Here is a 12221-nt window from a genome sequence, read left to right on the forward strand (position 1 = left end):
TTGATTTGTGGTGACCGGACATGGCAAGGGGTACCAGCAAATGCTGTGGAGGGACCTTGTTATCTGGGAAGACTAACCATCCTGTCCCCACGTGCCTTTGAGTGGGTACAGTTGGCATGACTAAAGCTCAGAAGAAGCAGAACATCCATACGCTGAAGCCAGACTGCGGTGACGGAGTTCGCCTTTGGGGACCAACTGCACGAATCTTCGCATCCATTTTAACCCCAGGAGTTGCCGCAGTGCAGGCACTGAAGGAGATAGAAAGACTAGCCTGTTGGTCCATAAGACAGGCCAATGCGACTTCCGCACTGCTAAGTGAACTACTCGTGGACGTTGATAGCATTAGACATGCCGTGCTTCAAAATAGAGTGGCGATTGATTTCTTGCTTCTAGCACAGAACCATGGGTACAAGGATTTTGAAGGGATGTGTTGTTTTAATCTGAGTGATCACCGTGAATCTTTACATAAGAAATTGGAGTGGTTAAAAGAACATATGGGAAAAACTGGAATACAGGATGATACTTTTGGGGATTGGTTGGAGAGTTGGTTTGATAAAATTGCACCATGGTTCAAGCAGTTGCTTAAGATGTTAGTTGTAGGGCTTCTTATGCTTTTTGCATTAGTGTTGTGTGTGCCATGTGTATTTCACTGCTTGCTAGGTTGCTTACAGTGTTTGGCTGAAAAGATTATTTTCACACAAATAGAATATCATAAGATGCAGGATAGGCTTTAGGGTAAGAATTAGGGATTAGGTATTAGGAATGAATGGGGTTTATTAGTTGGGTGTATTAGTGGGTTTATAGTGTTGAGTATTGTAACAAGTTAGGCTTTCTTAGCATGGGGAGGGGGAGATGTTGTGTATTAGGCAAAATACGGGGAATATCGGGCTGTTACGTGGCAGGCCCTCCCCCATTTCTGGAAGGATCAGCGACGTGTACAAGGTAGTAGGCGTATTTGAAAGGCATAGTTTATATAAGTGTGTGTTTGCTTGAATAAATCGCCATTTTACCTCTCATCTCCTTGGTGTCACTTTGGTAACTGGCCTAGCTGCGAACTTCTAGGGAGTCAAGATCGTAAAGTCATCAGTGGCCATAAAGCCTTCACCGGAGTCCCACCCTGCTTCCTCTTCATGCCACATCCCCTGGGGATGCCGACCCCACAACCCCCAACCGGGAACCCAAAATGCCCCAAACAGTGGTAACACAGAAAGAGGACATTAACTCTTTAACTTCCACTGTTCTGCGTGATGTTCTGTTGTGGAATATCAACAATAGAAATCACAACACCACCACACAGAGGCACTGACAGACGTGAACCTGAAAGCACAGACCCCAGCCAGGAGCCCAGGGATGCCCCGTCAGATGTTGCAGGATGAAGTCACCGCACAGCTTGATGAACAGCCGTGTGCTTCCTGCTGGACTGTGGGTTTCTTAGAACATCCATCTCCAGCACCTCCAGAAATGTCTCACAAGAATGAGGGCAGACAGAGTCACTGCACATCCTTTATTCTGTTAAAGTTCACAGAGAGCCTGGTTCATTATGAACAGTGTGTCTGGTCTACACTACAAAGGTACAAGCTAAAGAGTAATTGATTTGAATAATGTTGTTATAGTGAATAGCAATACAGTATATATATATATATACAGTATATATGCCTATACATATATATATAAAAGAATACGTTTTAATACATTACAGTTATAAAAATTGATCAAAACAAAAAGAAACAAAGTGTTTGCATCAGTCAAAAGCATGAGTTCTAAAAGAAGGGCAGTTCAATATTTGTGAAACACATTTTGTCATCATTTTCCTGACTGCATCCTTGACTTCCTGGCTCCTCATGCTGTAGATGAGGGGGTTCACTGCTGGAGGTACCACAGAGTACAGAAGTGCCACCATCAGGTCCATGGATGGGGAAGAGAGAGAGGGGGGCTTCAGGTTGGCAAAAATGCCAGTGATGACAAACAGGGAGACCACAGCCAGGTGAGGGAGGCATGTGGAGAAGGCCTTGTGCCGTCCCTGATCAGAGGGCATCCTCAGCACGGCCATGAAGATCTGCACATAGGACACTGACACTAAACTGACACTAAAAATGAGAAGCACAACTTCCCTGAGGTAGGAGCCTGAGCAGGAGAGCTTGAGGATCTGGGGGATTTCACAGAAAAACTGGTTGACAGCATTGCCTTGGCAGAGAGGCAGTGAAAACGTACTGGCAGTGTGCAGAAGGGAATAGAGAAGCCTAGCGCCCCAGGCAGTTGCTGCCATGGTGGCACAAGCTCTGCTGTCCATTAAGGTCCCGTAGTGCAGGGGCTTGCAGATGGCAACGTAGCGGTCATACGACATGATGGTGAGAAGGGAATACTCTGCTGACATGAAGAAGAAGAAGAAGAAGACCTGTGCAGCACATCCTGCATAGGAGATGGCCCTGGTGTCCCAGAGGGCGTTGGCCATGGCTTTGGGGAGAGTGGTGGAGATGCAGCCCAGGTCGAGGAGGGCCAGGTTGAGCAGGAAGAAGTACATGGGGGTGTGCAGGCGCTGGTCGCAGGCTACGGCTGTGCTGATGAGGCCGTTGCCCAGGAGGGCAGCCAGGTAGATGCCCAGCAAGAGCCAGAAGTGCAGGAGCTGCAGCTGCCGCGTGTCTGCCAACGGCAGCAGGAGGAACTCGCTGATGGAGCTGCTGTTGGGCATCTGCTGTTCCTGGGCTTGGAGTCCTGTGCAGAGTGCAGAAGATAATAACAAGTCCAGACCATACTCAGAGACACTCCTCCTGCTTTAGTATATTATTGGAATACAAGAAAAGCTGTTCAGAGCAGCAGCTGTGGAGCAAGATAAACAGCAGTATATAAGTTCTCATTTCCCTTTGAAAAATGGTCATTTAACTCCAGAACTTTTATTTATTTTCATGAGTTCCACCATCCCTTAAGGAGTAGGAGATTAGGGAGCTCTTACTTTTTTCTCATTTACTAATCATATGCCAGCCTCCTGGCTATTTTCCTCTTTACTGCAGCTGTTCTTTAAGACCCCAGCCCCAGCCTCAGTGCACTTTGAAATGTCTTAGGGAAGTCTTCCTGCTTGCAGGACAAGTCATCTATTAATGTCTGCAGAAAGCAATGATAAATTAAAGTGATTGTTTCCTTTTAGAAAGGAGAGGCTGAAGCTACTTTCTTTGTCACTGTTCACAAAACAACCGATGGACTGAGGAAATACTGGGGATTCTCAGAGTTGTGTTTAAATTTGACAGCCCCTTTTAGATTTCTGCCTGGTATCCTCTTTCCTTCTCTGAGAACAGGAAAATGAAAATCCCTGCCTTGGCTCTCCTCTTCAAAAGAACACTCAGAAACATTCAGTTGTGCAGTGGAGGTGTGATCCCCCTGCCCCAGGCAGCAGCTGTGGCAGCACAAGCCCTGCCGGGGGGCTCCTTCCCCCCACACGTCTCCCCGCAGCACCCTGGACAGCTCCCCGGGCAGGCTGAGTGCTGAGCCTGGCAGGCGGCAGAGTCCCATAGCCGGCACACAGCCCCTGGGGCACAGCAGGGACCCTGCTCTGCAGGACAGCCCTGGGCACCCGCCTGCAGCCCCACATGCACAGCCTGCAGCCGTGCTGGGACACGCAGCCCTCAGGGCTGTGCTCTTACAATGCAGCATGCAAGCCCTCATCTAAGGCTTTTTCCACTGTAAAGAAGCATGCAGTGCCTGCAGCCAGATCTGCTGTGGGATGTCCCTCATTAAGTTAACCCTCCATGAGAAGCAACTGCAAGGTCTGCAGTGAGACTTACCGTGTCATGGTCTGGGAGCAACGCTCCTGCAGGTGTGAGCTCACAGCCTGCTCACAGCTCACACATCCTGGAAGCTCTCTCCCCTTTCTCTCCTCTCCTTCTGTCACCTGCAGGCTGTGCTGTGCACAAGAGCTGCTCCCGAGCACAGCTGTCTGTCTGCAGCTCTTCCCACTTTTATGAGCACCCGGTGTCCCAGGAGCCTGACCCAGCTCAGCAGCAAAGGATGTCATGTTTATCCTTCCCATTTGTCTCCCCTGAGATGTCCCTGTATCTTCTTGGATAACAGCTCCTGAAAAACATCAGTATCGTTACTGTGCTTTGAAATCTGATGAATTAAATACCAGGTGTCCAGTGGTCAGTGACTGATTCCAGACCTGATAGCTGAGATTCTTTGCTGAAACAAAATGGGCATACAGGCAAGGACAGAGATGGGTGGACTTCCCCTCTGCAGGGCAGTGATCCAGCTGAGTTACTGCAGGCATCTCATCCCTAAAGGGAAACCCTGTGGCTGAAATGGGATTCAGCTCCCCACAGACCCACAGCAGCTGGGATTCCTCTGGTACAGCTCAGAAGTGCACAAAGAGTTGCCTGCATGTGAGCTCCTGCTCTGAGTCCTTGGTCCTTCAGCAGGGTGGCAGTTGCTCTCACACAGACACTGGGTGATGCCCACCGTGCCTGGGCTGCTCCTGGATGTGTGCCAGTGCTTGTAAACTGTGTGGGAAATCCCTGAGATAGACACCTCCTTCCTGAACATCGGCTGCTGGGCAGAGAGGGATCAGAGGTATTCTTGACCATCCTAAATGACAACAGACCACAGCAGTTAGGGCACCTGAAAGTGCTTTTGTCACCCATCTCCACGGAGCTTGCAGAGTTACTCAGCTGACTAAATGGATGAGCTCACAAAAGAAGAGCCAGATCTTTCTCCTTTCTCCATCTGCTTCATAATCTGGAGCTGAAGGCAATACAAACCTAAGTCTTTATTCATCAACAGACAAAACCTTGGTTTTCTATGGACTCTCAGCTGAATGGCATCAGAAACAGCCCGGTGTCATGTCAGTTCTTTTTCATCACACTCACATGCAGCTGCAAATGCAGATCAGCCTTCAGGAAAGCCATGCCTGAGGAGTGTCTGTGCTGCTACGTCACCTCCAAGGCCCACGATCGGTCTAATGCCTGTGTGTCACCTTCTGCACACTAATACCATAGATGAGAAATCCAGTCAGGCTATGTCCAATGATGCTTTCCAATTAGGATGTTTACTTCAGTACTAATGCAAACACCAACACACAATAAGCTAGAAATCTTGGTAGAGCTGCAGGCCTGAGCTCTTGTTTGGACCACAGGGACACAGTTGAATGGCTTCCACAACTGCAGTGTAGCACAAGGGAGATACAGAGTCTTTAGGATGGATGGGCGAGGAGACAAGGAAAGGCTTCTGCCCTCTGTGAGAGTGCACTGAGCTCTGCCTGGGCATGGTAGAGCAGCCAGGTCAGAGCTAATGGAAATGGCAAACAGAGAAGACCAACAGTGCCTGTTCCTGTCTTCCTCATCAGGGAGAGCAAGTGGAAGATGCCCTCTGCAAACAGATTGGAGCCTGATGTTTTCTCGCCCTTGTCCCATTTGGGGGCCTTTTTCACTCCAGTATCTGCTGTAGGGACAGCACAGCAGGGCATGTGCCATCCAGGAGATCCGTGGAGAGCACAGATGGCAGCTTGTTGACTAAGCCATGGAGGAACCAAAGAGGAGAGGTTCTCTGCTGGATCTCATACTCACCAGCAAGGAAGGGCTGGTGGGAACTGTGAATGTCAAAGGGGCATCGGGCCATGTGGAAGACGCAGTTGGATATCTTTTTTATTTATTGATTGATTTATTTTGAGGCAGTAAGCTTAGAAGATGATCATAAATGTCAATAAAACTGAGACAAAGAATTGAAGACAAAGATAAAAATGAAAATATGTTAACCCTACTCAAGATGCGAAAATCTCATGAGTCCTGTTCCATTTTGGCTGCATACATGAGTCTTTGAGGGAATTTTGTGTCTTTTTTTTCCTTTTCCTGTTTTTACGATGTTTTCCAGAATTGTGTTTGCAGAACACAGATGCCTTCAGGTTCAGGGACACAGACAGCGGTGCCAGTGCCAGTGCACTCTGAGGTTCTCTACTGAATCTCATACTCACCAGCAAGGGAGGGCTGGTGGAGAATGTGATGGCAAAACAGGCACCAGGCCATGTGAGAGACACAAATGGATCTTTTATTTGTTTATTTATTTATTTTTTTCCTTTTCCCTTTCCCATTCCCCTTCCCTTTCCTTTTCCCTTTCCCATTCCCCTTCCCTTTCCTTTTTTCTTTTCCTTTCTCTTTCCGTTTCCCTTTCCCTTTCCCTTTCCCTTTCCCTTTCCCTTTCCCTTTCCCTTTCCCTTTCCCTTTCCCTTTCCCTTTCCCTTTCCCTTTCCCTTTCCCTTTCCCTTTCCCTTTCCCTTTTTTCCTTTTTTTTCCTTTTCCTTTTCCTTTTCCTTTTCCTTTTCCTTTTCCTTTTCCTTTTCCTTTTCCTTTTCCTTTTCCTTTTCCTTTTCCTTTTCCTTTTCCTTTTCCTTTTCCTTTTCCTTTTCCTTTTCCTTTTCCTTTTCCTTTTCCTTTTCCTTTTCCTTTTCCTTTTCCTTTTCCTTTTCCTTTTTTTAATTCACGAATTCTAAATGATGTTCATTAATGTCAGTAAAAGTGAAAAAAAGATTTGAAGACAAAGATAGAAATAAATAAGAATGTGTTAACGTTTCCGAATGGGTGAAATACTCGCGATTCCTGTTCAGTTTTAAGTTGATACCTCCCAACTACCTGGCTGATACATCCCAGGGAGATTACTGGAATTCTCTCCATTCCTCAAAAGTCTGATGGAATCTTTTGTCAACTCCTTCACTGTGATTCTATCCATCCCATCCTATCTGTCTCTAACTCATTTCTAGTACAAATATTCCCTGTGAAAGACAAACCTCAACAGACGCAGCTTGCACAAGGCATGCAGTTGTTCAATGTATTTTACTGTTCATTCAATTGCATCACCTTTCCTTCTGTTTGTTGTCCAAAATAAAAGAGAAAACTTTTCCATGTGCTGCTGGTTATCTGTGGAAAGCCAGTGGGAGTTGAAGCAAAGGAGGTTTAACACTGAGTGGGTGACATCAGAGGAGAAGAGTGATGTGAGGAAAAGTGAACCAAGTCCCATGGGGCCAATGTGAGTAGAAATGGGGTAGGGAGGTAGAGGAGGACATTTGTCCACACAGTAACAAAATAGAACTCATTGTGGACATCCTGGATTCATACCAGTGGCACAGTGCTGCTTTAAAGACTTGTTTATACCCAACTATAAATAAATAGACAATAAATGTCTGCTGGATTCTTCCTCTTTAAGATCTATCCAGGTACCCCTCCATTTTGCTGCACAAGTTCTGAAAACCTGAAGAAGATGACGACAGGAAGGCACAAGGCTCAGGAGGCTCTTCAGGTGATAATGAGCCCCAGGGTGCATTTGGTGCTGAGTCCATCAACCTCCAGTGCAGAGAGAAGTTTGCACAAAGTGCTCAACAAGACAAAGTCAGAAGTAACAGTGAACTTTCTTGGAGTATTAATGGGCCCACTGAGGGACACTAACAAGCAAGCTTCCCAAGGGACTTGTTAGATCAGATAATTGGAAGCCATGACTACAGGCAGGCAAAGGCACTGGCATAGTGGCTCTGATGCTGAGAAACCCCTGCATTTTTCTTATGAAGCAGAAAGGCCAAGCCCTGATTCCCAGGCCCTTGGCAGGGAGAACCTCATGCTGACTAAGGATCCTTCCTGGGATAGTGGGTTGGAGGTCTGCATGATGTTAAAAGAAAGACATGGGGACAGAAGATCCCAGGCTCTGCATGGGGTGCAAGGATGCTGTGAGGTTCATGTCCCATGTGTGTCCTGTGTCTCATCACAGGATGTGGGATGTGAGAAGGGCCCAGTCTGAACAAGCAGTCAATCCCAATGAAACTCTGAACTTCACATCTCTCAGTTCTGGTGACATCCATTGCACACTCTCCCATAATTTGATGTCTTTTATGCTCTTCAGTGCCCAGAAGTGCACCCAGTGCTCCAGGTGAGGCAGCAGCAGTGCAGAGCAGGCAGGGACAATCCTTTCCCTCACCCAGCTGGCAATGCCTTGCTTGATGCACTCCAATTGACCGCTGAGCTTCCTGGGTGCCTGGGCACACTGCTGACTCATGTTCAATTTGATGCTGACCAGGACCCCCAATCCTTTTCAGTCAGACCCCTCTCTAGTGTCCCATATCCAGTCAGTGTGTATGTCCAGGATTGCCCCTACCCAGGTGCACAATCAGGCACTTGTTCTAGTTATACTTTATGCACTTGGTGCTTAGGACCATCTGGTACCCACTTCTCTGACTTGTCCACATCTCTCCCCACTCAGTGGAGGCAACAGCACCTCCTCATCTGGTCTCATCAGCAAACTTGATCAGAACATCTTCTAGTCCTGCATGCAAGTCATCCACAAAAACATGAAAGAGAAGTGGCCCTAAAATGGTGCCCTGGGGAACCCTGATAGTGACCATCTACCAGCCTGATGGAACCCAGTGACTACAGTCCTTTGGGCCTGACATACTGACCAACTGTTCACCTACCACGTTATGTTTGTGCCTAGCTGTATGAAGGACATTCTGCTCAGAAGGGTGTTGTGAGAAATAGTATCAAAAGCTCTACTGAAATCCTCAAGTATAATATCAGCTGGCTTCCCTTGATCAACCAATTTGCTAACCTTGTCATAACAAGTCTGATAGTTAAACAGGACCTTCCCCTCTGGAAGCTGTGTTGGCTGTGACCAATGACAGAATTGTTCTTCAGGTGTTTTTCCATCACTCCCATCATCACTTTCTCCATCATCTTACCAAGCACTGTTGTGAGACTGTCAGGTCCATAATTGCCCCTGTCATCTTTCTTGCTCTTCCTTTCAATGAGACAACATTTGCCTGCTTCTTGTAAGCTGGCATGACCCCAGGCTTTTTTAGATGCCACTGAAATTAGAGCCCAGAGCAAAATAAGGTGTCATCAGTGCAAGAACATAGATGTGCCATAGCTTTGCAATGCCTAGAACTCTGGAGTATGCCACAGATGGAGCAGAGAGGAAGATCTGCCTCTTCTGCTGTGAGCTCATCCATTTGGTGAGTAGAATAACAGTACCTGATACATGGGGACAGAGTCTGCTCTGCTCAGCTTGCAGGCGGAATGGTGAGGAGGGTTGCTCTCATGTCAGTGCAGACAAACTCACTTTCTATTAAACCTTTTATCCTCTGTACACTATTCCACTATTTGTACCTTCATTTACACTTCCACATACCCTCAAGTACACTTCCATATGCCACTAACAATTACAAGTTCTTATATCATCAAAACAGTTTGTGAAACAATACAGTTCTTCAGTTCCCATAAACACCCTTAATACCATACAACTTTCCCTTAACCATAAACTTATAAACACTTTGCCACAGAAGCAGCAGTGATTGAACCACATCCCTCACACACTTCCTCACAAGCAGTACATAGTACTACATAAATGGGTTGACACTCATTTGACGGTTGGAACATACACCTCTCCTCAGGACCCTCTTCCTAAACTCTAGAGTACAAACTCACGTCTTCTTACATATAAGCAGAAAGTACATATGTGTAGACAGACAACCAGAGTCTTTCACTTCATCCGTCTTCGGCCATTTCCCTCTCAAGAGGGAGAAACTGTGGATCGGGGCTCCACACTCACCCCTGAGCCATGCTGTGTCTCACTCACACCACAGGTACTCTGACATTTAGATCAAAAACCGTGGTTTCTTCATAATACACAATGCTGACAACATCTTTTAGCTGTAATCTTAATAACGCTCATACCCTTCTAGACCAGTTGCAAACTTTAAGGTGTTTCCCAGTCAGCTTGACCTGTAATGATTAGATAGACAGTTATGAACACTTACAGCAGATAATAATAATGGCCATACAACCTATAAGCCCCATGATTACAGCAAGGAGAACCCAGGTTACCATTTCACAGGATATCAACTTTATCCCAGTCCTGTAGGAGAGACCAACCTAGGTCTGTCAACTTGCCAACCTGTTGGCGAACATGAAGATAAAAGGTCAGCGGGCACTGAAAAGCAGCCATACACCAATATGGTTAATTATTGCTGTGTCCATTTATTGCCCGAAAAGCCATACTTTTATACCAGACAGACGAGGGCTTCCAAAAATCACACAGAGTAATTGAAGGAAAGCTACTGCAATAGCAACCCTAAAACCCCCCTCCAAAGCTGCAAGCCATTCATTCTCATCCTAGAGGTGTCCTTGGTTCTCATGCTGTTTATCCTGCTCCACAGCTGCTGCTCTCTGAACTGCTTATCTTGATCCATGGCTGCTGCTCTGTAAAATTATTCTTGTATTACAACAATACCACCTTTTTTTATTATTATTATTATTATTTTTATTTTTTATTTTTATTAATTAGCAAGCTACTGCCTATAGAATAACAACGCTACTTATATTAATAACATAACCATTTTAACTCAGTCAAGGCCTTAACTGACAGTACTCTAAAAGTGAAAAAAGCAACAAGTCAAACACAGCATAACAACATTACTGTTAAGCCCACTAAAAAGAACAAACATGTTTGCTCTGCAACCTAAGTTTCTTCAACCTGGAAATAAATCCATGAGGGTCCCATTGTGTTAATCTGTATCTAGTTAGGAAAATTCTTCAACATTCATCTACTCTGTTATATTGATTTTTAATGACCACTAAAATTTGTGCAACAAATGCTTTTAGGATGCTAATAACCATGTATTTGGGCTAATAATGATTATAATAATGATTAATGATTGTGCAGCTTTATGAAGTAGCATGTCAAATAGAACCAATATCAGAGGACAGATGTGCTAGAGTGTCACTAGGGGCATTATTACTTACTGACCCTTGAGAAACAGCAAACCGGGTTGGTGGTGGATGCGACAGGCAGTGCCAGCAGGGCGTCCCCTGCTTCAAAGTGCACCATTCCTCTCTCACCCATCACAGATTCTCTCCTGCTTTCAGGGCTTGTAGGATTTCTTCCAGTTGTACACCATGTCCTCTTGGCCAGTGCGTGATACAGAGCCCAAGTGGAACACCTGCTTGGAAAACAAATTAAACTATCAAATTTAGCTGTCTTAGCGTGCACCTTGGCCTCAAATGATGCATGGTCATATCTTAAAACTTTTGATTAGTAGGGTAAAAGAGAGGTATTCATTCTGTGAGACAGGGTCATCTCTTTGCCTGGGATTCCTTTCCAGGTTTTGTTTTGCAAATCAGTAGAAGTTAATTAATAGACTAATAACATCATAACCGAGCATAGCTAATATACTAAAAGAGCTATTCCCATAGATTCTAGCGCTGATCACATCAAATTCTGTTTAATATGCATTTGATCTTTTACTAAAATAGAAGAAGCACACAACAACCTGGATAATGCCTAAAATTCTAATTCTTGAGACTGCATTGGTAACACAGAATATCACACAATATGTCAAACCATTACTAAGATTATCTATAACACCTCAAGTTTCAAAGCAATACCTCTAGGCAAGAGACACACAGTTCTAGTTACTAGAAAGGCTGGATGCTAAGTCCAGTCCTAATGACTCCCATTTACTTTCAAAAGCACCTTTTGGGTGGGCGATGGGACTGCCCTGGCCACACTTTGCCAATCAAAAGGGCTTTTGAGCTTCTCCTGTATCATATCCAATAGAGCTTTTCATGTGGGACATTCCAATCCTGAAGCAGCTATTTCGGCAGCGCCTGAACAGGGGCAAAGCTATATTGAGCATGGGGAGGGGGAGATGTTGTAGGCGTTACCGAGGATTCGGGATGAGATGTTGTAGGACCCCCCCCACTGTTCCGTCCCCTACCTTGTGATGATACTGAAGTCCATCTTTGCTTCTGTCTTCAGTGAAAAAGCTCTCCCTCAGGAATCCCAGACCCTGGTGCTTAGTGAGAGGTTCTGGGGAATGGAAGACTTGCCTTTAGTCAGGAAAGAGGTAGACCGTGAGCAACTAGGCCACACTGATGTTCATAAATCCGTGGGACCTGATGGGGTGCATCCATGGGTGCTGAGGGAGCTGGCAGAAGTGATTGCTGAACCACTCGCTATCATCTTTGAGAGGTCTTGGGGAATGGGGGAGGTGCCTGAAGACTGGACAACAGACAATGTCACTCTGGTCTTCAAAAAGAGAAAGAAGAAAGATCTGGGCAATTGCAGGCCAGGCAGCCTCATCTCTGTCCCTGGAAAGGTGATGGAACAGCTGGTACTGGATGCCATCTCCAGACAACTGGGAGAAAAGGAGGTTATCAGGAGTAGTCAGCATGGGTTCACAAAGGGGAGGTCATGCTCAATCA

The 12221-nt window shown here is 45.9% G+C and overlaps 1 protein-coding gene across 1 annotated transcript in view; it reads right to left on the reverse strand.

Annotated features, from left to right (window-relative positions):
• Nucleotides 1–11757, reverse strand: part of LOC140265414 (olfactory receptor 14J1-like) — a 31672-nt gene extending 19915 nt beyond the window's left edge. Inside the window, exon 1 of the mRNA XM_072361336.1 lies at nucleotides 11735–11757. Coding sequence (XP_072217437.1) covers nucleotides 11735–11757 — 23 coding nt within the window. The remainder of the gene's footprint in view (nucleotides 1–11734) is intronic.
• Nucleotides 11758–12221: the final 464 nt, after the last annotated feature.

This window comes from Excalfactoria chinensis, unplaced genomic scaffold (assembly GCF_039878825.1).
Source record: "Excalfactoria chinensis isolate bCotChi1 unplaced genomic scaffold, bCotChi1.hap2 Scaffold_85, whole genome shotgun sequence".
NCBI lineage: Eukaryota > Metazoa > Chordata > Aves > Galliformes > Phasianidae > Excalfactoria > Excalfactoria chinensis.